This window comes from Alexandromys fortis, unplaced genomic scaffold (assembly GCF_014885135.2).
Source record: "Alexandromys fortis isolate MF-2015 unplaced genomic scaffold, M_Fortis_MF-2015_v1.1 scaffold_92, whole genome shotgun sequence".
Taxonomy (NCBI): Eukaryota; Metazoa; Chordata; class Mammalia; order Rodentia; family Cricetidae; genus Alexandromys; species Alexandromys fortis.
Window position 1 is genome coordinate 5,087,834 of NW_026067972.1, and position 25,020 is coordinate 5,112,853.

At 48.3% G+C, this 25,020-nt stretch overlaps 1 protein-coding gene across 1 annotated transcript in view; it reads left to right on the forward strand.

Moving 5' to 3' along the window:
• Nucleotides 1–25,020, forward strand: part of Pax5 (paired box 5) — a 165,591-nt gene that overhangs the window by 10,867 nt on the left and 129,704 nt on the right. Inside the window, exons 3-5 of the mRNA XM_050155905.1 lie at nucleotides 1,247–1,444; nucleotides 10,455–10,519; nucleotides 13,659–13,787. Coding sequence (XP_050011862.1) covers nucleotides 1,247–1,444; nucleotides 10,455–10,519; nucleotides 13,659–13,787 — 392 coding nt within the window. The remainder of the gene's footprint in view (nucleotides 1–1,246; nucleotides 1,445–10,454; nucleotides 10,520–13,658; nucleotides 13,788–25,020) is intronic.

A 25,020-nucleotide genomic window follows, 5' to 3' on the forward strand; every position in this document is an offset into this window, starting at 1 on the left:
GGCTTGGCTGTAAAACCCTGACATCCTATTGGCTTGGCTGTAAAACCCTGACATCCTATTGGCTTGGCTGTAAAACCCTGACATCCTATTGGCTTGGCTGTAAAACCCTGACATCCTATTGGCTTGGCTGTAAAACCCTGACATCCTATTGGCCTTAACGAGGAAAAGCTGATAGCATGGAAAAGTCCTTAGAAACAGCCATTTACCTCAGGGGAGGCCTCTGGAAGAGCTGTCGAGAATCGTGGTTGGTTTTTCTGATTGCTTGGGATTTGATTTCTAATACACATGTCCCATTAACGCTGGAATCCAACACTCTTTAATTTTATATCAGGGTTATTGTTTCTCTCTTTTGGAAAAAAAATCGTAGAGAGTCTTCAGAGAACTCTGGACATTGTGCTGGGGATGGGAGGGCCAGCAAACTGGAGGTCTACACTACCTTTCTGGGGAAATTTTAGTTCAGGAGGGAGTCCTGACTGGGTACCCTAATCCTTTGTGACTCAGACTCTAACGTCTGTAAAGCTATGTTCACTACCACAGAAGGGGACTTCCCCTCATTGTCCAGGTGCTTATTCTTTCCTCCTAAACAGTGTATGTGCTTCAGGGCTCTCAGAGGAAGAAGAGGAAAAACTAACTTGCATTTTTTAATGATCTGTAAAATGGTGGATGAACGTGAAAACATTTTGTTAATATGTAGCTTGCTGTTGCATTGTCCAATATATGTATTTGTATAATTATATTATAAAATGTAATATGAGCCATGTGAGCCATTTGAAATTTTCTCATAGACTACTTAGGAAAGTGAAACTAGTATGATTTATTTTAATTATGAATTTTATTTTTAACCCAATGCGTACAGATTGTCATTTCAACATATAACCAATATGAAAATGGTTAGTGGGCCGGTCAGGTAGCTCAGTGGATCCAAGCGCTTGCTGCCAAGCATGGTGGCTAGGTGCCGATCCCTGGCACTCCTCGGTGGATGGAGTTGCTTTCTGAGCTTGGCACACACATGCACACATGCATGCACACAAAAATACAATTTTTTAAGACATACAATTTAAAAGATTATCGAGCTATTTAATAGCTTTTGGTACTACATTTAAAAATCTGATTTGCTGTTTATATTTTCAGCACATCTTAAATCACACTTTCAAATGTTCATCCACTTTGCAGGCTCCCATGGCTGACTATGGCCCTTTCTTCTGGGCTCCCATGGCTAACTGTGGCCTTTTTCTCTTGGGTCTAGGTATTATGAAACAGGAAGCATCAAGCCGGGGGTGATTGGCGGATCCAAACCAAAGGTTGCCACTCCCAAAGTGGTCGAAAAAATCGCTGAGTATAAACGCCAAAATCCTACCATGTTTGCCTGGGAGATCAGGGACCGGCTGCTGGCAGAGCGAGTCTGTGACAATGACACGGTGCCCAGCGTCAGCTCCATCAACAGGTGAGGGCAGGGTGAGCTGGGGCTGACCTACTGAAGGATCTCTGCTCCTCCTCTCTGAAGATCTGCTTGTTCTCCTTGGGGAGGTGAACAGGGAGAACAATGGTGCTTGCTGGACTCTGTTACCTTTCTCCTCTCTAAAAGGGACAGGACTTCTCAGCTGAGGGAGAGGACACTGTGCCAACACCTAGGCCACTTGAGTTTTCTGAGCCAGGAGTGATTGGCATCACCCCGTTCACTATGGACCTGTGCAGATCATATAGTATAAACTGTAGATAGTATAAACTGCCCTGATCAGGGCTTCAGAAACACCCTGTCCCTGCCAGGGGCTCCAGGTCTGAGTGATAACTCATCTCAGAGGCTCCCAGGCAGACAGTCCAGCCTCCAGTTTGGACAGAGGTTGAAGCACAAGATGTGGGAAACGAAGTTCTCTTTGGGCTGGGGACATGCAGCTCTTTGTTCTAACCCTGCTGCCAAAGTGAAGTGAGATCTCAGCAAAATCTTGTGTGAGCCTGAGTGTGAGTATGTGTGTGTGTGTGTGTGTTGTGTTGTGTTGTGTTTTTCTGAGAGCCCAGGAATCTAATGTGGGTTTTCTAATGATTCTAGTGTAGGTCTTCAGGGATATCAGGTGCTTCAGAGTCAAAAAGATGCCTGCTCCCACCCTCAGCTCTCACCCATGGAGAGACAAAAGCCTACTCCACCATGGTGCCAGGAATAGTGTTTTCCTGGAGTTCACATGGTGTCCTTTCTTCTCTCTCCCTTAGGCTGATCCAAAGCATATTGTCCGATACAATCAAAGCTTTAAAAATCAACTTCTGACTTGGAATAGATGTGATAATACATCTGTGTAATCCAAGCACTCTGGAGGCTGGAGAAACAGTGATTTTGAGTCCAGCCTGGGCTACATAGCAAGACCCCCAACTCAAAAAATAAAATACTACATAAAATGAAAATTACATTCTAGAAGAAAATTTTCCTTCCTTTCTTTCTCCCTCCCCTTCTTCCCCCTCTCTTTCTCTTCCTTTCCTTTGATCTGGAACTTGCTATGTGCTTGAAATGATCCTCCTGTCTCAGCTTCCTGAATGCTGGGTTTATAGATGTACCACTGCCTGGAGAAGGTAATTTTCTATTATAGATAGTGCAGTCTCTGACCCATGTAAGCATGCAGGCAGGAGCAACGGGTGTAGCTCAGTTGGTAGACTGCTTCTTTTGCGGGCAGGAAGCCCTGAGTTACATCCCTAGTTCCTCTTAAACCTGGTGTAGTGGTACAGGTCTGTAATCCCAGTATCTGGAATTACAGTAGAGTTCACATCATCCTTGGGCGACATGGAGAGTTCAAGTGAGAGACTTGAGATCCTGCCTCAAAAACCCAAAGAAATAAACAATTAAACCGAGAAGCTCACAGTCGGGGATGGAATGGTGAGCTGAACAGAGAGACATTTGTTCTCTAAAACACACATTAGAAAAAAGTCGGGCATCCTGGAATTGAACCATTCCGATTTCTGCAGAGTCACACCCTACTGCGGCTAGTGCTGAGCCTGTCTGAGCACAGAGAATTACTCACTCTTGAAAGAAAGAGGAAGTCTCCTCTGGTCCCCATGGCAGCACGGTGGGCTCAGATGCCCAGCATCACCATGGGATGGATGGGCTGGCTTTTTAAGTCCTGCTAATTCATCCACCCAATCCCTACTGAGGCCCTGCCGTCTTGCAAGGTGCTGAAGAAGACAGAAATTGGGTGCAATCCTTTTAGATTTGCCCAGGCGGGTAGAACTGAGGAGGAGGGGACAAGGCCAGGGATCTGGAGTGAAGGGGGTAGAGTCTATTTTTTTTTCTCTGAGTTATGAAAGGTTACAGTTGCGAGTTCTCCACACCTGACTCATTACAGGATTTCCTGGACACAGAACAAACCTGATTTTTTTCCCTGAGTATCCAGGTTATTGTTTTTATTTTTAAAAGTAAATTGCATTTCAGAATGATAGCATTCTGCTATCAGAACAGAGAGTTGGCAAATCAGAGATCCAAGCCACCTTTCCAGCGAAAGTTTAGTGGAAGATGTGAATTTTACTGATACCTATCACTCTATTATTAGTAGATACAATTTGAAATTTCCTGGTAGATATTAAGAAAAACAAAAAATATGTATAATTAATTGTGATTATATTTACTTAACCCAGAATAGAAAAAAAAAGTATTTCCGTGTACGATCAGGATGAAAATAACTAATGAGCTATTTAATGTTCTCTTTTTTGGTCTAAGCTTTCAAATGTGATTGGCAGCACAGCTAGACATAGTCCAGCGTCCCCACGTTGAGGCACCATGCCGCTTAGATCCTTAAGAGGCAGGAAGTGTCCAGCAGGGGCTCACTGGAGAATGGAGAGGCAGGAATAGAGGTAATAGTGGAGAAGCTGGTCCACTCTGTAGAGTAACCTTGCACAAACACCTGGCCAGGATTTGGGGAGCTCACATGTTTCCCAATGTAGGGTACACACACACAATGACATGGCCCACAGAATAACCCTGGGTGCCCCACGGCAGTCACAAACTTCATTGCCTCCGTGGGTGGGGCAGGCAGATGGCTAATGAAGGACGCAGGTGATGTGTGAGATTCCAGAGGCTCTGGGGACTGAGGCAGGTGAGACAGCACAGCCCTGTGGGTGGCAGCCACTCCCGAGTGTCAGCTGAGTGCCGCTGGGAGTGCGAGCCAGAATCTTTCCACTCCTCAGAGAGTCTAAAACCCTGCTATCTGTGTGCAAGCAGGTGTGGATGCATGCACACGAGAAACATCTAGACTTATCAATGGTGGCAATTCATTTCAAGGCCAGCACAGAGCAGGGCTCCAGCTTGATCTTCTGGAATGCGGTGGAATTCATTGTCACACGATTTAGGAAAATCTAAGTGCCATATGGAACACTGCGAGCCTTCTCCTACCTACTTACAGTAGGGAGGTCTGGTAGCCTTACAGAATCCATCTGAGGGACAGCGAGATGGCTCAGTGGGCAAAGGCGTTTGTGGCTATGCCTGAGGAGCCACGTGGTGGAGAGAACTAACTCCTGAGAGTTGTTCTGTGATCTCCACATGCACTGTCACCTAAGGGAAATAAAAAAACAAGTGTGATTTAAAACTACCTATAAGTCCAGAGTAAATCATTTCAAAGAGACATGTAAAGCAAAGCGAGAAGTAGTTACAGACGTGGCAAAGGCCCTGGAGGGTGGACTTGAATGAGTGGCCCAGGACTGCCTGGCACGTCTGATTCTGTGTGTCTAGAACTGTGCTACTGGAGGTTCTGCTGCTGGCGATGGGCCATGGCTAGATTCTGGGACCTCCTAGGTATCTTAGGCCACACATGTAGCCAGTTATTGTGTCCCCACATGGCCTCTCTGTCTGTGATCTCCCCTCAGAACTGTTGTCTTGTGGCAGGTGTAGCGCTGAGGCCCAGATGGGAAAAGTGATTGAGACAGAGACCAGAGTAGAACCAATGATAAGATGAGGCCTGTGGGAAGGAGGCCAGGAGGAGACACCCCCATCCTTTCCCTATTTCAGGGCATCACGGTATGCTTTGCTGACTGCCGATCCCTGGGATCCCCAGCTCTTGGCAGTGCTCCACTCGGGGGCTCCTCACTGCACCTTCAGTGAGAGTGCCCCAAACGTGATGCAGTCTCTTACTAATGCACCCCTGACCCCAATCTCACTGGAAAGCCTATGCCGTCCACTGCAGAACTGCTTTTATTTTTCTGTGGCTCCTAAACTAGTGGCCAAGTGCTGGGACAAGTGGCATTCCCGGTGAGGGAGACCAGCTCTGTTTAGCACCAGCTGGTTGTGTGCATGTGGGAAAGTGGGGCCAGCATTACTGGTTCAGGCCAGGTTTCTATGGAAAGGCTCAAAGCTTACACATACTTATTATTTATTCAGTAAACAACAATAAAACAATCTGCAGGAGCTGGAGGCAGCCTGCTGAGTGGTAGTTTGTTAACTACTTTATTTATTTTTGTTTTGTTTGTTGGAGGCAGGGGCTCACCCTGTGGTCCAGACAGGTCTGCGACTGCCGATACACCTGCCTTGGCCTCCCGAGTGCTGGGATTGCAGGCATGCGCCCCCATGCCGGTCTTACTTCTGCTTTTTAACCTCGACTTTGGCAGCAAGTCTTCTGAGACGTTCCCTCACTCCCCTTCTTCATGCCGGTGGCAGGCTTCAGTGTGGCTGTGGAAACACCAAAAGCTTAGTCCCAGACTTTTGGATTCTCAGTGTAGCTGAGGGCCTGTGCATCTCTGTGTTGATGGTAGCTTTAGCAGTGTGGTTGAGGGGACCAGTATTTGGTACAAGACACCCACAGCCAACCAGTCCCAACCTGTGATAGCCATGGTGGCCGTGCTCAGGCTGGCTGGAGTCCCTCCAGTGGTTTTCTCTCTCTCTCCTCTTTAGCAATGTGTGTGTGTGTGTGTGTGTGTGTGTGTGTGTGTAGAAGTTGGAGTTTGATGTCAGGAATCATCCTCGGTTTTCTACCTCATTGACTAAGGCAGGGTCTCTCAGTTGAACCCATAGCTTGCTAACGATCTAAGTAGCCATCGTGTCATGGTCATCCTCTGTTCTCTACCTTCTGAGGCTAGAGTTGTGGACGGGCCACCCAGCATTCACATGAGTCTCTCTGGGTTCTGAACTCTGGTCCTCTTGTTTGCACGGCAAGCAGTCCAATAGCTGAGCTGTCTCCTCATCCCCTCAGCCCCTCGCCCCTCTCTTGAGACAGAGTTTCATATAACCTCCACCGGCCTTCGACTTGCTATGTAGCCAAAGATGATCTTGAGTTTCTGGCCCTTCTACCTTTACCTGAGCGTACTGGGATCACACCCAACTCAGGTGGTCCTGGAGCCTGAAGGCAGCACTGTGTACGTGTGTGCTAGGCGAGAACCGTAGCATCCAGCTACATCCCAGCCCCCATCTCACCTTTTCCAATTCGCTGCAAGGATCTCTTCCAGTAAAATTGTGTGAGAGATGATGGCAGATGTGGTCAGGGGGGACTTAGTTTTTCAAAAGGGAGGAAGGATACTGAAATGGAATCCTTAAATGCTTATAATGTAAAAATCCCTTAGATTCTGAAAAAGGGATTCTGAGTCCAAACAGCTTCTATGTCTCATGCAGGATGTGGTTAGCAGAGGGATCGCTTCCTCCAAATGTGGCTCAGGGGAAAGTGCTCAGGCCTGGGTGCTAGGAGTCTGGGCTGGCCCTGTGCTGTGTGACCCTGGCGTGCTGGACTGCAGTCTCCTCGTCTGTATGTCTGTTAACATCGTGTTATCTTGGGCCATGCTTATGCTTAGCACTATAGGATGGGTCTTGTTCATTTAGATATGGTCTCACTATGACACCCAGGCTGGCCTTGAGCTCAGAATCCTCCTGCCTCAGCCTCCTGGGTGAGGTATCACACTTGCTCCCTGTGCCTTAGGCAAATGGGAAGCATCTGAATGCTTTAAAGTTGAAGCTGCTTGTTCGTCATTATGAAGGCGGTAATGAGGATGATGACATGTGACATTTATTGGACATTTGATATGGATCGGCCACATCTCAGCAGTTTATTAATTCAGCCCTAATAATAATAATTCCATGCTGTAGGAATGATTCTTGCTCCCATTTTTCAGATGAGCAACCTCCAGGTCATGGAGATGAGAAACTGAAGGCTGGATTTGAGCGCCAGCACTTTGGTTCTGGGGTCTGTTTGCTTCCTCCCTGTGCTGCAAGAGGCCTGTTAATGGTTTATGGCCTTTCATAATGCTTTGCCAGTGGTTTACAGGTATTTGAAAAGAAATGTGAAAATATGTACATTTTTTGTTTCTTGACAAATTTCATAAAAATGCAGGGATTTATGTTGGACTTCAGTAGGAAATTGAACATATATCTAGCATATCTGAATGCTCACTCATCTGCTGCATCTGTAGACACACACAGAAAAATTAGATCAAGGCTGGCAGGATGGCTCAGCAGGTAGTGACTTGTCACCGAGTCTGACAACCTGAGTTTGATCCCTTCGACCCACAAGGGGGAAGGCGGTGACTCCTGCAAATTGTTCTGAGGTGTGTGTGTGCGTGCGTACACACACACTTACAATGTGATCTTAAAAAAATAAAAACTCAACTAGGTTGGGTAGCAACATAATTCAAGAGGTCAAGGAATTATTGCTTCCAGGTCTTTGTTTTATATATTCTGTGTTTGCCAAGTGGAAACAACTACTTTAAATATTGTGACAGACAAACAGATGTGTGCACATGTTGGCTGCATTTGAGGAGGTGTTTAAGCTGACTCATCAGAAAAGGGCAGATGGCTTCACTAAGGGGGCCAAGACACAAATGCTCTATGATTAGGCTTATAGCATCGAATGAACAAGTCTATTCCAAGATATCAGCTAACGATGCCAAGTGCCCTGGGTGCCTATGCCAAGCTGTAAGGTCAGGCCAGGCAGGGCTGGCCATCTAGTGAGGTTAATGGGAGGCACCTGCCACTTTCAGCAGAAGCTGGAAACCCGGGGCATCCTCAAAATGAGCATTTAGACGCAGACGCAATGGTTTGGCATGTGAAGAGTTCCTGGTGGAATGCCGTGTGAAAAATGCAAGACATGAAACTGTGCACAGCTTGGTTCTGATTTGTTGGTGGGAAATTCATACAGCAGCAGGAATGTGGGCATAATAACATATCCAGTGTCAGTGATTTCCCCCCCTGTTTTTTTGAGATAGGGGTCTCAATATATAGTTCAGGCTGGCCTCGAACTTTCAATCTTGTTTCTCATCGTCCTAAGTGCTGGGATTACAGGCGTGCAGCCCCATGTCTGATAGAGATCGTCTTTATATGTCCCCATGTCATCCACATCGTCTGCTTGTGGCTGGGGAGATGGCTCAGGAGGTGAAGGACTTGCCCTGTGCAAGCAGGGACCTAAGTTTGATTCCTCGGAATCCACATTTACAAAAGCTGGGTAGAGTTCTGTGGAATGGCTCAGCCAGCAATGGTGCCTGCTGCCAACCTGAGGATTTTTGATCCTTGGAGCACATATGGTGAAGGACAGGACAGACTCCAGAAAATTGTCCTCTGTCTGTCTATCTTTTTCCTCTCTGTCTCTCTCTGTCTCTCTGTCTCTCTGTCTCTCTCTCTCTCTCTCTCTCTCTGTCTGTCTCTCTCTCTCTCTGTCTCTCTCTCTCTCTCACACACACACACACACACACACACACACACAGTTATATTCCCAGCTCCATTGTACCAGACACAGGCAGATCTCTGGAGCCACCGGCCTAGCCCCGTAACAACATCTGAGGTTGTCTTTTGGCCTTTACACATACTCACACACTATTCATGGGCACACACAAACATCCACACATATACAGGCATGTAAACAGCAGTCTATAAAGAACACACGGTACTTTAATAATGACGTAAAATTCTACCAAGTAATAGTTTGGAACAGCACTTTTCTTGAGAAAGTCACCATTTTATTATGTGCCCTGGTCTCCTGGAGGCCCCAGGTGTGGGTCCTGCTGGAAGTCTGCACCAAGGTTCCCCAAGCGCCTGCAGGGTGTCAGTGTTGCCAGACTCTGGGCACAGGGAAGCCACCAATGCCTTTACTGCTTAAATACAGCGAGCCTTCATGCAAGGTTTTCATTGTTTATGAAGAGTATTTGATTACTTAAACAAGTGGAGAATGACCTAGGGGAACTCCCCGGTTGTGCTGAGGCCCACAGTGAAACGGACTCACTCAGGATCATGGTCAGGTTCATGTCAGAACCACAACAAGGATTCTGGGAAGGCAAACTGGGACTCTCCTGGCTCTAGCTGCGTGGGTCCTTTCTATAAAGTTTGGGGTTTTAATTGAATAAAGTTTTGGTTGTACAAGTGTGCAGTCTGTTGAACCTGCTCCTGCATCTTTGGCAGTAGCTGGGGCATCTCCATCCTTTGTGGTTCTGGTGTGAACTTGGGTTCTGTGCTCTGTGGTCAGTTTGCACCTTTGCTAAGGCGGCCCTGAAGGCTGCTCCGGCCAGGGAACCGGAATCTTCGGTCTCTCAGAGACCACAGCTGGAAACTTTCTACAGAGTTTGTCAAGCACATCCTTTCTAGTTAATTTCCCTGGTGGGTGTATTAATCTTATTTGTGGAGTCTTTAGGGCAAAGAAAGCAACATGAGAGCCCTGACAGAGGACAGACAGGTTCAGTTCTTTAGTCCTGCAGGTGGAAGCTGAGCTCGAGTGAGGGGAAGAGTCTCTGGTGGGGCTGAAGATACACACCTGCGAGCCAGCTCAGCCCACTTGGACCAGGAGCACATCAGCTTCTTTCTTCAGAAAAGGAATCACTCAGCCAGGTGTGGTAGGGCACACCTGTAATCCCAGCACCTAGGAGAGTCAGGAAGATCAGGATTTCAAGGATAGCCTTGGGTAGATAGGGAGCTTAAGGCTAGCCTGAGTTACATGAGATTCTGCCTCAGAAAACCTAACAAACCAAAACAAAGAAAATAAAAAAAAAAAAACTGAACAGAGAGGCACCGAGGGTTCAGGGGTGATGCGAACTATCCAAAGACACCCAGGGAGAAAACTCCTCAGAACTCACAGTTCCCAGTTGGGGCCATTATCTCCCACCCAGCCGGCCCCTTTGCTGTATCTCTGCATAACTAGCTAAGATTTCTTTTTCACTCTTCTTCCTCCTCCTCCTCTTCCTCCCCCTCCTCCTCCACCACTTCCTCCTTTTTTTTTTTTTTTTTTTAAATAGGGGCTCATGTATGCTACACTAGGTTTGGACTTGCTATATAGCTGAGGATAACTTTGAACTTCTGATTTCCTTCCCTCCCCCTCCTCCCTAGTGCTGGGACTGTGGGTGTGGTACCAACACACACAGCTCCATCCTTGCTGGGGATGGAGCCCAAGGCTTTGCTCACGCTAGGTGAGCACTCTACCAAGGGAGCCAGCCACTCCCCAGCCTCAGGGTCTCTCTCTTTCCTTCTTAATGGTAAATAGTCATTTGTTTTTCTTTTTTTCCCCCCTAACTGCCTACAGGATCATCCGGACAAAAGTACAGCAGCCCCCCAACCAGGCAGTCCCAGCTTCCAGTCACAGCATAGGTAAGAACTTTTTAAAAAAATTTGAAAATCTAATGGGCTCCAAATATTCTAAAGAACTTTTAATCATTCTTATGGACAGATAATTCTGCATAAAACACTTCACACGCGTCCTAATGCTCTCTCTTTGTCATTCTCCAAGGGCTGAACCTGGCAAATGAATTTTATAAATACCGCTAAAAGGTTTTGAATTTTACTGATTATTATGATAAATAGCTTTCACCATGAGACAGAAAATTGAAATCTAAGCCAAAAAAAATCCACTAATGGGGGTCTATAGAATGTCAGATAATTAAAGTAATAAATCAAGAAAGGGATACTTATTCATAACATTTTCTGCATCATTAGTCAGTAAGTAGTTTTGAATGTGTTTTTTTTTTTCTATAACCAGCCTTCTGCAATTCTTTGTGCACTTGCAGTCTTGAGTGAAGATGTAGCGAAACTTCCCAAACTTTTTTCCTCTCTTGCTCTCACTTCACTCTCTCGTACGCTGCCAACTGTTGAGGGCTGCCTGTGGGGTTTCTGAGGTCCCAGGGGAAGTCTAAGCGACCATGATTCATAAGGGTGGACTCCTAACTTGTCACACTCCAAAGTCTAAACTTTTTTCTTGCTTCCTCTTCTAAGAGGAGTTAAAAATGACATTGATAATCAAGGCAGTTCTTGATGTCATTTCTCCACTTGGCACAAAGGGGATACTTCTGGGTTGCTGGGGGAAAGTTGCTCTGCTGTAAGGAAGCAGGTGGCTATTCAGCAGGCGTCTGCCGATTTGGGTACCACAGACCCCAAGAATTCTGCAGCACTGCATCTTAGGTTGTGCAGTATTCAGTGCATTTATCATTGCCAGGTAAATCGGTGTGTATGTGCAATGTGTGTGTGCTTCCTTGAGGAGACCAGAAGAGGGTGATGGATCCTTCAGAGCTGGAGTTAAAGGCAGTCAAGCTATTTGATACGGGTTCTGGGAACTGAAATCAGGTCCTCTGGAAGTTCTCTTAGCAAGTGCTCTTAGCCAGTGAGCCTTCTCTCCAGCCTCCACTGCCATTCTTTCTTTAAAGAAAAACCTGAACTTCTGGCAGAGACCTGACTTATTGCTCTAATTCTGTCATTAGCTCACCCAGTCAACTAGACCAGTGTCTCACCTCTGAGCATCAGTTTCTGCCTTGTTGTATGGGGAAGGGATACAAAATGGGTGTTCCCTGTGATTTCTGATTTCCCCAAGGGTGGCTCTTTGAAGGAAGGTAAGATAGAAGTCCTTGCTGCCCACAACCATTCTTCATTCTGTACTGCCATTAGACAGACTTTACTATGCCCTTGCTATGAGAACCCTGGGGTTGGGGAGCAATGCCAGACAAAAGTCCCTGTCCTCGAGGGCTTCCAGTCCCATGGAAGAATGTGGGAAGGGAATTTGAAAAACAAAACATCAAAGCCCAGGAAACAGGTCTACATGAGTAGCAGGAAGGGGCCATCTCTCTGCTGGATGGAAAGACAGGGCTGAGAAGGGCTTCCTGGGTGTGGGTGGTGGGGTGTTTGTGACTGAGATTTCACTTGTGGCTTTAACTGTTTCAGAGCACATAGCATGAAAAAGAATCAAACTATCCCTCAGTAGCATTACAGGAATAATTCTACAGTAATTCAGCAGAGTGATTTGTTTTACCCCAGAAATTTCTATGAAGACTTTATCTCACATGTATGCAGCTTCATACAGTTTACAGACTTGTTGAGCATCAACGACAGTTGGAGCTCACAGGTTCAGTGACGACTCTAAAGTCCTGTGTGAAGACAGAACTGGAACCTGAGTCCTCTGTGCCCAGTGTGACTGCAAAATAAGTAACCAAGTGTCATCCGTTCTGTCAGGGACACAGCCAACCTTGTTTTCCGCGTGGCTGTTGACGCACCAAGTGGTCTCTTTATTCCTTTGTTCTTGCACCTCAATACAGAGAGGTCATGGGATTTGCATACATCTATTTTGAGGAGCCTTTTTTTCTTTTTTTGGTGAAGGGAAAGGGAAGTTAGCAATTTCTGCATTGGTGTTTCTTAAGGGAGATCTAAACTCAAGCTTGAATGTGAACAGAAAGGCCTTGTACCCTGTAGGTCTCTGGAGCCAGAGACTGCCTCTGCTCCATGGAAAAGTGGCTTATTCCTCCACCCGTGCCCTGCTCTGCAGAGTAAAGGCTCCATCTGCTTCCAGCTGGCGGCTCAGGGAGAGGTGTGTGAGAGCGGTCTACTAGTCTCCATGAAGAGAGGAAGAACCCCCACATCTCCTAAGTGGAAATACAGCCCATAGCTAGAGAGAACCTTCATAGGTCCCCTGGACTCTAGTCATTGTGAAACTTGCTTAAGTCCCTCCTCTTTTTTTCCCTCTGGGACTTAGAGACCTAGCCCTGGCTACAGTAAATCACCACCTATGTTTCCCCTTCCAGGAAGGGAAAGTTTAGACCTGAGGATAGCTATGAGTGCTGCGGAGCTAGACTACTTTGAAGCTCTTCACCATATGAAACCAACTCGCCTTGTTTGGCGAACAGTAAAACAATCAGTAGCACTCTGGGGTGCTGTAACGGCCAAGTGAAAAGCGGGGTGGCAGTGGGAGGGGACATGTTGTCTTTCTCCATATTTCACGGTGGAGGGCATTCTTTTATTATAAATTATTTACTCTGTGTGTGTGTGAGAGAGAGAGAGAGAATATCTGTATGCAGGCATGGCTGGAATGTAAGCAGAGATGAACGTGATTCAAGTATGCATCTAGGTCTTTTCCTGGCATTGGAGGTGGCACCGGCTGCCCTCCTACAGTGCCCTCCTGTCTCCTGCACCCTTGGACTGGCAGAGATCTTAGCAATTCCCTTTATTTATTTATTTATTTATTTATTTATTTATTTATTTGGTTTTTTGAGACAGGGTTTCTCTAGCTTTGGAGCCTATCCTGGAACTCGCTCTTGTAGACCAGGCTGGCCTCGAACTCACAGAGATCCACCTGCCTCTGCCTCCCGAGTGCTGGAATTAAAGGTGTGCGCCACCACCACCCGGCAGCAGCAATTCCCTTTTTATTCTGTGCTTGCACTCCTTTCTGCTGGGTCTGTGGCAGTTGTACCCAGCCCCGTGTTTCTAGTGAGCACCCTTGTGACAGGCCCACACCCCTCTCCTTCTACAGTGTCAACAGGCTCGGTGACGCAGGTGTCGTCGGTGAGCACCGACTCTGCCGGCTCCTCATACTCCATCAGCGGCATCCTGGGCATCACGTCCCCCAGTGCCGACACCAACAAGCGCAAGAGGGATGAAGGTAAGAGATGGCTACGCATCCCTGTCAGGGAGGGACCAAATAGGGTCTACGAGGGGCACTCATAGAGAGTGAGCAAAAGTGCCAGCTCAACGCCCTTACCTGCAGAGGACCAAGTTCCCAGGCTCTGTCCTTTCTCTGAAACAAGGAAGACAGACAAGCTCCTGTCTGGGACTCTTTCCTTGCTGGTCTCCACCCATTTTCACTCCTTTGGTGAGAAACACCACTGTGGCCTGTGCTTCCCTGCTTTTAAGAGGATCCCGAGAACAGAGGACCCCAGGGTGCTGTGTAGATGGTCTTAGCTCGGCGACAATGTCTCCTCTTTGGGTTTTGGAGACAAGAGATGGGTTGGGGAGGGGCAGCCACTGCTTTGCTCTGCAGTGAAGGGCACGTATGGGGAGAAAGGGCAGGAACTGGAAACACTCCTCTGTGGAGAGATGGTGATGAAGGGTGGAGGGAAATACACTATCCCCCTTGTGCCCTTGCACCTGAGATGAAGGAGCAGCAGGGCCTCCTGGGGATTTCAAAGATGATACCTTCTCCAGTGCTACCTGCGCTATTGGAGCTGGCCACCTCTGTGTAAGAGCACAGTCTGCCGTAACCTGGCCTCCGTCCACTAAAAGACTCCCCTGGGAGTCTGTAAAACCTTAATCAGAAAATGTGCATGTGTGTGTATGTGTGTCTGTGTGCGTGTGCAGGCATGCAGGCTGTGGTCTGGAGCTGGAGAGCAGAATGACAGGAACTTTGATTCAATTATCTATCTGCTGGCACATTTCTTCCTCAGCATCATGTAAGGGATGCCTGTTGTCACGAATACATGCCTAATCACTTAACATCTGCCCCTAGGAAATTTAGTGAGCCCAGTGTTGGATTGGCCTGGGGTCTCTATGCCCCAGGCATTGGAGCTGGCCTCTGTGTGCAGTGGTAGTCCAAGTTGGCATGATTCATGGTTCTCGAAGTCAGCTTCACCTCCTTCCCTTGCTCCCATACTTCGGAACAGATGTCAGAAGTGTTTAACTCAGTGGGTTGCTGTGCCAGCTTGCTGCGGGAGGCAGTGGGCCTGCCACCTCTGTTGGTTTATGGAGTTGATGGTGTCATCTTTTTCCCCGTGTCACATGGACTCCAAGCAGATGTATCAAGCTGGTGTCTGGCTATGTTTGATCACAGTGAAGGGTAGGTTATTGGATGCTCCTTTGCAGCTGAAAAACTCAGGCAGAAATTTTTGGAGAAAGCAAAAAAAAAAAAAAATCTAGTTTAATGTTTATTAACAGACACGTTTTGATGGCGGGAGGCCATGGCGCTAGAGAGTTAAAGGTTAACTGTCTTTGACCAGTTTGGCCTCTCAGCCAGGCACACAGTAGGTTATAGGGGCCAGGTGTCCTTGAAGGTTGGCTAATCAGCTTGTTTACTGAGGATGATGGCTGCTCTGGGGAGTCTGATTTTAAAACATTTATTTATTTATTTATTTATTTATTTATTTATTTATTTATGGGGTGCACCAGTGCCATGGCACACACGTGGGGATCAGAGGACAGCACGCAGAAGTTGGGATGCAGTGGCACATGCCTGTGATCCTAGCACTGGGCAGGTGGAGGCAGGAATGTGAGCCCAGAGCCAGTGTGGGCTGCACGGCAAGGGTCTGTCTCAAAGATAACGAAAAACAGAAACAAAAACAAACAAGCAAAACATGACCGTTCAGAATGAGATGTAGGAATGGGTGCTCCGTGGTCCTCCGAGTCCTGAAACTTTAGTAGTTTTGAACTCTAGGAAGACTTTGCATGAAATCTCAGTCTGTGGTATGGAGGCTAAGAAGGACTTGGTAGTCTTAGAAGTTTTGCAGGATTGAGAAAAATGGAGACCTGAGTGAGGTCCCTCATGGCTGCCCTGCTTCAGCAAGAACGGAGTAGATCCAGCAGAGAAGTGGTTTCTGTTGAGATACCTCAGGACCAGGGGCCCTGCACAGGGCTCCTCCTTCCTCATCCTTTCTTCTGTATTCCCCCGGATCTCTGCATTAGCCCCAAAGAGAGGCGAAGAGGCAGACCCAGCGCCCTTACTTTAGCAGGGAAGGTAACCGAGGGTCCAGGGCGCTCTGTGCCATTGGCAGTCACTCAACTTGTGTAGACTGGGAAGTAAAGGGACTGAAGAACCCTGCAACTTCACCCCCTGGTGTTTTCTGGACGCTTGTCACTGCCCTGTCCTCCAGCTCCTCTCTGGAGGTGAAGCAGCCTGTGGCTGGGCAGAACCTGTGGTGGGTCCTGAGAGAGTGGCAGGCAGCAGAGCGTGGTTAGTAGGTTGGATGATGTTGTTGAGGGTGTTGAAGTGAGACCTTGAGGTCAAGGGTTTGGGAGCAAAGGGTAACCCGGGCAACTGAGAGAGTGACTGGGCACAGCAGGGACTAGCTGGGATGAGGCGTCTTGCTCTGGATACGGAAGGGTGCTGGCCTCTAGGATGATACGCAGGCCTCAGGAAATCTCTGCAGGAAAGGGGTATTCGAGGGTCAGGAGGAAGACAGTCTAGCTCTGCATCTTCGTGTGGAGCTGAGACATCCTAGTGAGGTCCCCCACTTGACTCGCTGGTGTACCATCATCTCCAGCTTGGACTTGGGCTTTGCCTTGTGAGCATTCCTACCCAGACCTCAGGTCTGGGGAGCCGATGATTGGATACAATCTCAGGCAGAGGACAGGCTAGGGGGATCAACTGAAGTCTCTAAGTCTCTCCACAGGGCAGAGTATGAGGTGACACCTCCGTAGGGGCGGAGTGAGCAAGGTAGAGAGTGGCCTGTTTAGATCCGAGGGGTCTAGGAAGGCTGTCTCAGGAGATGCATTAGAGGGCTAAGGAGAGAGAACGTGCCAGTTAAAGGTAATGGAGAGTGTGCTAGTCTGGGACTCCAGTGAGCATGTACAGAGAAAGGGCCAGCCCCAGGACTTGGACAGGGAGAGAGGTGGCAAACACGTCAGGTGCTGAATACTGACTATAGCCCCTGAAATTTTAGTTTGAAGATAGAACAGCTTTAGAGACTCAAGTAATACTGTGCCAGCCGGGCAATGGTGGCGCACGCCTTTAGTCCCAGCACTTGGGAGGCAGAGGCAGGAGGATCTCTGTGAGTTCAAGGCCAGCCTCGTCTACAGAGTGAGTTCCAGGACAGGCACCAAAGCTACACGTAGAAACCCTGTCTCGAAAAACAAACAAACACAGTGCTTAATGTCTGAGGTGTTGATGTGATTTGCCCAGCCCTGTTCACTAGAAGCAGAAAAGAAGCCATAAGTGTAATTAACCATTTTATGGAGTAACAATAAGGACACAAGAGTGACCGTGTCCTCCTCTACTTCTAGCACTCAAAGGTGGGATTGAATTCAAGGCCAGCCTGGCTACCAGCAAGTATTTCACAAATACTAAAATCAAAGCCGGGCGTGGTAACACCCAGGAGGATCAGGAGTTTAAGGTCAGCCTCTTACTGTAGTAAGTTTGAGGCTAGCTTGGGTTATAGGAGCCTAGTCTCAAAAGATAAACAAAAAATAAACAAACACAAATTCAATCAACCAAGCAATCCCCGACCCCAACCAAAAATGAGTAAAAAGAAAAAGAAAGAAATGGAATTAGGGGTTGAGAAGAAGGCTCGGTTGGTAAAATGCTTGCCAAACAATCATGAGAGCCTGGGTTTGTACCCTCTGCATCCTAAAAAGCTTCAAACAGTGGTGTGAGCCTATAATTGTGCTCTGGGGAAACAGGCAGAGGGTCCTTGTTCACCAGCCTGGCCGAACTGCTAAGCTCCAAATTCATTGAAAGTCCTGTCTCAATAGATGATAGATAGATAGATAGATAATAGATAGATAGATAATAGATAGATGATAGATAGATAGATGATAGATAGATGATAGATAGATAGATAGATAGATAGATGATAGATAGATAGATAGATGATAGATAGATAGATGATAGATAGATGATAGATAGATGATAGATAGATAGATGATAGATAGATAGATAGATAGATAGATAGATAGATAGATAGATAGATTTGGAGGGTGATAGAGAAGACATTTGACATGAATATCTGATCTTCATATGCTTGTGCACCCACCCACACTTTTTTTTTATTATTTATTTATTATGTATACAACATTCTGCCTCCATGTATGCCCGCACGCCAGAAGAGGGCGCCAGATCTCATTACAGATGGTTGTGAGCCACCATGTGGTTGCTGGGAATTGAACTCAGGACCTCTGGAAGAGCAGGCAGTGCTCTTAACCACTGAGCCATCTCTCCAGCCCCCCACCCACACTTTTGTGTGCACACACGCACACTTACACAGAAACAAGTGGAATCGATCTTAACATATTTCCCTAGTCTAAACATTGTCATTCCAACATATAACCGAGCCTCAGGATATGCCATGCTGCCTCTTTCTGCTGGAGCTAAGTTGTTGAAGTATGGCATGCATTTTACAGGCACAACACATCTCATCTGAAACCTCAAACCAGGTGTTGTCAATCCTGTCAAAACAATGAAGTTTTATAGTCTGTGTGACTTTCGTTTGTTATTTGCTATTCATTTTTAATTTATTAATGAGTATTACCGTTGTATATGGGTGATGTATGTGAGTTAGGGCCTTCGCATGCCACAGAGCACATGTGGCGCTTGTGGGTCAGCTTTGTGGGCTCGGTTCTCTCCTACCTTTATACGGGTTCATGGTTGAACTCATGTCCTCAAGCTTGCGCCACAGACCCTTCCATCCTGAGCAGTCTGCCTTTCTGGTTTCTGCTTTTAACATTTAAGTGCACTGAAATGAAGTGAAAAACATATTAGACAAATGTGATGTTAGAACATGTCTATAATTTCAGCCCTTGGGGAAATGATGCAGGAGGCTGGGTGGCTGTGAGTCTGAAGGCAGCCTGAGTGTGTAGTGAGTTCAAGGCCAGCCGAGGATACATAGCCAAACTGTTTTAAAACAAGAAGAAAAAGCCTTTAGCTGTCAGCTGCATGAGCCGTATTTCCAGTGCTCACCCATCACAGTGGGCTAATGGCTACTGTATTGAGCAACACGACGTACGTAATAGGTGGTCAATAAATGCTTACTGGTAGAATGGGTAACCATGAACCTTCAGAGAGTTCATAGCTAATGAGGAGGGCAAATGGAGTCTCTTGTCTCTTCAGTCCCAGAATTCTGTCTAGCAGGTTAGGGCCTCCACAGAAAATCTTGCTTGAGTAGAGTCTCAGAGCCACACAAACAGCTTAGGACATTGGCAGACCAGCACGTCGGCAAGAGACCTTTCAGACTAGAAATTCCAGCTTCCTCTCCAGGATGTGTCTGGGACCATACCTGGGGAGATGACCCTTGTGCCCAAAGTTCAGATGGACAGTTGTGTGGTTGAGGCAGCATCAAGTCCCTGTGGCCTCTGGGTGGTTAAAGGGGGCTCCGGGGAGCAGAAGGCAGCTAGTGTATTGTGCATGTTCCCTCATACCAGCTAGACTGGACCAAGGATGGGAGAGATGAACAGGGGCTGGACAACAGAAAGGCAGGAGAATCAAAGGAGGCGTCTGTTTGGTTGCTGTGACTTTTGGAGGCTGTGACAGCTGAGGCAGGTGGTGCTTCTGTGATGAGCAGAGTTTGAAGTGGCCTTCCTGTTCATGTGTCCCTCTGCTATCTTGGCTGGGTCTGAATATGCTTTTTCGTGGGATGGAATTGGGTAAGCGTTCTGTTTTGGGCAGTTGCACCCCCTGCCAAGATCTTGCTCAGAGATGTCTGGGAGCCTTGGGGAGGGCCTGGACCTTCAGGATGAGGGCAAGTTGAATCTTGTTGAGAGGCAGCCTGGTCCCTTGGTTTCACCTGTGACCTTTCATGGAAAAAAAAATCTGTGGCAGTTGTCCCAGGACCCTGCTGAGCTTAGGGTTCAGTGCCAGAGGCGAGACCTCTGTCTCCAGAAGACCCAAAGGAGCTGCCGGCAGACTGGACTTGGAAGCATCAGGCGGGGCTGTGATTAGCAGCCATGGGTGAAAGGGCAGCCCCTCTGCTGCTTCCTGGGACTTTGATCTCCAGCGAGACCTTCTTCTGTCTTCTTCCGCTGGTCTCAAGGGCCCCCATTCAGATCCCCTCGACCTCCCTCCCCGCCTCCCCTGAGTTTGAAAGGCCTTGAATACCCGAGGTCAGTGGAGTGAGAACCCTTTCACTGGCTCAGAAAACCCTAATGATCCAGCACCTGTGTAGACTCTGGGACAGAAGCTCCTCTCAAGACAGCCAGGCTCCCTGCAAACAGGCTTCTGGCTTTTTAGGAAGGACAGAAAGACCCTGAGGTGCCAGTTTGTTAAAATAATGCCAAGTTCAGTGTGACCCCCATAGTGAGGTTGGGGCAGTTGGCTGTGGGCTCCTCCCACGACTGTCTGTTCTTGTTGCCAGGGTGTTTTTGTGTCTCTGGCGGTCCTTTTGTTTGGAGGCGCCTCTCGTGTTGGGTTCTCCTAGTTCTGCGTGTTTTCTATTAGTCGCCCACCCCAGACACTTTCTCTGTTTGTTTTTTTGATTTCTCTTTCTTATCAACCCCAATAAGAAAGTCCGTCATTTGGTCAGGGCCCCACCCAGCAAACCCCTATAGGACTGTGATATGGAGGGAAGGGAGAACAAGGCCCAGCGCTCACTCTAGCCAGAGGCTGGTGGGCTCTGGATTGTCTGGGCAGAGGATGGAAAAGAGTGGGGGAACTTCCTGTCAGATTTCCTAGAAATGGGCAAAGCTGAGGCTCTTCTGTCCGGAGTTAGTGGCAGCCATAGACCTCGCCTCACGATTTATTTCACAGACCTGTGATCTCTGGGGAGCCCTGCCTCTTAGCGATGTTGAACCTGGGACACGGGTTCTGAGCCATTCTAGAGCAGGAGAGGAATGGTCTGAGGACTTCTTGTAAGTAAGATCTTGAGCAAGTAATCTGGTCACTGAACCTGTGATTTGTCATTTGGGAAGGAGAGGTGGCAAGAGCCTTGTAGATTACCCTGAGGTTAAAAGGAAGCGGCTCCCCTAGAGGGAGACTACATAAATGGTGCTGGGGACTTGAAGATGCGAGGACAGTCTCAGGCGTGGGATGGCAGGCTCCAGCCACAGCTCAAGCTGCGTGGCCGCTGAAACTCACAGGTCTGCCCGCTGCTGACTTCCTGTTTATAACAGTCAGGGCTTGGTGGGGCGATGAAGGAATGGCAGGAAAGGAGGACAAGCTGGGGAGCCCACAAACAGCCAGGCTGAACAACAGTGCCCCCAGGTGTCGGCTGTCAAGCCAGGGGCCACTCCGCATCCTTTCTCTTTTCCTTCAGAACTGAGTTTCCCACCCTCCTTCACAGATAAAAAAAAAAAAAAAGGCAGAGCAAGCCTCAGTTTTCCAAGGAAAGAGGTGTAGAGTGTACACTAGCTGGTGTCCCCCAGGGTAGAAGACAAAAGCAGAGTGCCTGGGGCTAGAGGGCTGGGCGTCTCAGGGGTTCTTAGAGTCACCAGCTTATGTCATGGCCAGCAGTTAGGAGGTTAGGACCATAACGACCTTCTCCAAGGTCATTATGCGGGTGAGAACAAGGTGTCCGAGTGGGTCAGATGGTAAACCCCAGAAAACCTGGATCCCCAGAAACTCCTTGGTGTCCTCTGTGGTCCTCACTGTTACGAGGCACTGTGACCTTACTATTGCTGCAGGAGGAGCCAGCCACTGATGCTCAGAGACACTTGACCTTGAGTGCTGACCTTCTCCTCCTCTCTTTGCTCAGTGCTGCCAGGCCACGAGTGTTCTCTGAGCCCTGCATCTCAGCCATTATGCATCAGCACCCTCCGTCTGGCCGGGGCTGCCCAAGAAGTTGCTTAGCTTGGCCAGCCCGTTTGGGTTGTCCCCAGTAAGCTCGCTCCCTTGTGTGGATGCTCAGTGCTGGTCATTCAACCTTCACAACTGGCTAAGGCCATGGCTCCTTCCAGGGTTGCCATGGAGGCCTGAAGAGCAATGATCTTTGCCTGACAGAGGCATCCATTCTCGTAGTAGCTGTTAGGGGGCAGGTAGGTGGTTTCTGCCATTTTGTTGTGGCCCCTGTTGTGACTTCCCTGGCCCTGTGAGGGATGTCCTGTACACTCATCTGGATGGCCTCTTCCCTGAATTCTCTTGTTGTCCAGGCAATGACCAAGGTCCTCACTTGCAGTCAGTGTTCAGAGCTGGGCGGCAGTGGGCTGGCTGCAGGTCATGGTTTCATCTGGAGGTTGGAGTCTGGAACTCTGGGTGATGACCACCCTTTGGGTTTCTGGGTGACTGCTCCCAGCCTGCTCTAGCACCTCAGTTGTGCTAGTTTCTAGGCCTCAAGAACCTAATGCTTCTAGAGTCCACGCCCAGCCCCAGAGAAGGGAGTTTCACCCCGCCTAGAGCCATGGGAGGCAGGCCGAAGTGGCAAAGGGCGTGTGAGCTGGTACGCGAGTGTGTGCACCCTTATGGTCAGGGGTGTGGAGAGTCCAGCACAGGCCAGAAGCTGGTGGGCTGGGAAGTCAGATTCTTGGGGTGAGGCCAAGGAGCCATGCTGTAGATTTCCAGAACAGTGGGGCTGAGGTCATTGTGTTATACTCCCCAGGGCAAGAAGCTCTGGTATCACCCGAGGACGTGTTGGGATCCATAGAGATGCTAAGGACTGGATGTCTAGTTCCCAGTCCGGCTCTTCCTTGTCCAGCCTTTGAAACCATGAGCACTCCAGCCGAGACCCAGGCAGCCAGCTGCAAGGGCTCCTGGGCAAAGAGTCCAGGTGGTCTCCTGCCAGCTTCATGGGTCTTTCCCTCGGGCTTGGGGCCTGTCCCATGGGTGGGGGGCCAGGTTTCAGTTCCTCCTAGCCCTGGTCCTTCACAGTTTCACTTTGATTCAGTGAGGGAGAGCCTGCGTGGGAGCCAGAGACACTGACCCTCCCCCCCCCGCCCTACCCCCGTTTACATGCCTCCTTAGCCCAAGCCTCCCACAGTCTCCCAGACACCGGTTCACTGCTTTGGTGTTCAGGGAAGCCCTGGGATATGACAAGCCAGTCTCAAATTTGGGGTATTGGGACCCCTTTAAATGTAAAACTCATTGAGGGCTAATTAAATTATTGGGCTAATTAAAGTGGGTAAAATTAATTTATGTATTTATTAAAATAACACTAAGCGAGTGATGTGTATAATAGTAATAAATAAAGCGTGTGTAAGAACTGTTTTCCAAACTGAAAATTTAGTAGGCGTGAGGCCGTTCTACACCTGTGCAAATTTCCTTAGTGTCTGGGTTGACAAAGGACAGCTGGAGTCTCAGTGATGCCTCTGTAGCATAAGGCCACACATCCCAGGCTCTGCAGAATGCCACTTGTGTGCTTAGGTGAACGCAAATGATACCAGGGCAATATGCTGAAAATCGTTCCAATTTCACAGACCCCCCCCCGAGGGGTCCTGGGAACCCCCTGAGTCTCTGGACTACACTTCGGGGATTTCTGCATAGGTTGCTCCTGACCCTGAATGTGCCTGCTCATCTCTCATACAGGGAGAGCAGATACGTGGTTTCAGTTAAAAGAGGTGGCACCGCGGACTCTCAGTCCTAACTGGGAGGGAGTGGCAAGGCACATGGGATTTGACAGTTTTCCCACACAGCAGATGTGTAGTGTAGTTTATGACTCTCCTCTTGGCCTTTGCTTCCACAGATAAACGTGACCACTGAGCATTTTGTATTCCAGCAGAATGTCCATAGGGTTTGAGGTCTAACTTGCATCCTTTTGTGCTCCCTCAGAGCTGGGGACCCACGGATCTCTTTACCCAGTTCAGTTCCACCCTAGCTTGCAGGCCCCTCCCTGGACATATTTTTGGTGGGAGAAAAATTCAGCTATGATACTGATTGGGAATGAAATATAATAAAATAAGAAAGTGCCTTTAGTATCTATCTTGATGCCCGGCAGTAGACGAAAGCAGATATGAAAGGAGACTTTTGATCCGATTACGCAGGGGCTTCTGGGTGTTTCCAGACCATCAGGGGAGGGTGATTCATATGCACGTGTGAGCACCATGTGTGCTCATGTCTGATTTCACTCTGACACCCCAGTCCTCACTTTCACCGGCGTGCGTATCATTTGCATTCATCTCCACTTAGCTGGGGGAGGAAGAGCCTGCCCTGAGGCAAGCCGGGATGTGCCAGGGAAAACAGATGCATTGAAAGAAGTTATCAAGAAGATGATGGTGTGAGAGACGTTTCTTCTAGTGAGATCAAGGGAGCCATGAGCAAACAGGTGTGGCCCATTTGGGAAAGGATTAAAAGTGAGGCGGGGTTAGAACTTCCCAGCACCAACCACCAGGTGGCACCATTGACCCAGGACCGCTTAGTTGCTGTCTAGGGTACCAGGGCAGTGGGTACTGGACATCTGTGAATTGGTAATGCTTGTTCCTGGGTGGGAGTGGCTTGCCTTTGTATTCCATTTACCTGAGTCTCCCTTCTCTGCTGGAGGGGAGGCTGACCATAGCTGTGGGGATTAATTCTGCCTTTTTTTTCCACCTTGAGGTCCAGATGTCTCGACACAAATGTTTCTAGGAATTCTTTGGTCTACCCTGAGCTTTTACTTGGTGTGTGACCTTGGGCAGGTCACTTCTCACAGGAAATATCTTTTAGTAAAACTTTTCCTGGTTTTAGATAAAATATCTGATTGGAAATGCTTCGGAGTGTGTGTGTGTGTGTGTGTGTGTGTGTGTGTGTGTGTGTGTGTATATATATATATCTGGGTCCCTAGGGACTGTTGCATGGTTCTCGATGTCCTCCCTCCTTAGCTTTGAATCTCTGCCCATGAACATAGAACAAGGCCTTTTGGCAGATGCCTGCTTGAAGACACAGCATCTCTGTCTTAAGCATTTCTTCAACCCCCTTGTTGTTCTCCATCTCTGCTTCTGCCCTGGTCCAAATGTAGTTCCTTTCAGACTATTGCTTCTGGTCCACGCTGGTCTCTGCCTCCTGATTTCTCCCGGCTATATTTCGCACTTAGTGTCTCCTCTGCAATTCCGTTCTGAGCCGTGGCTCACAGGAGAGTTTAACCGTTCTCACCCACACATTGCCCCCAGAAGCCCTCTGAACTTCTGAACAAAGCTGGCTGACTCATGAGACGGAGCCCCCACTACTTCAGGTTCAGTCTGTCAAACCAAAGCTCCTTCGGCAGCTCCTCAGCGCCACCTGCCCTTTCCTGCCGACATCAGGGGTCTGTTTCACCCATCACTACTACGGTGACTTTGGGAGCCACATGTGAGCCTCA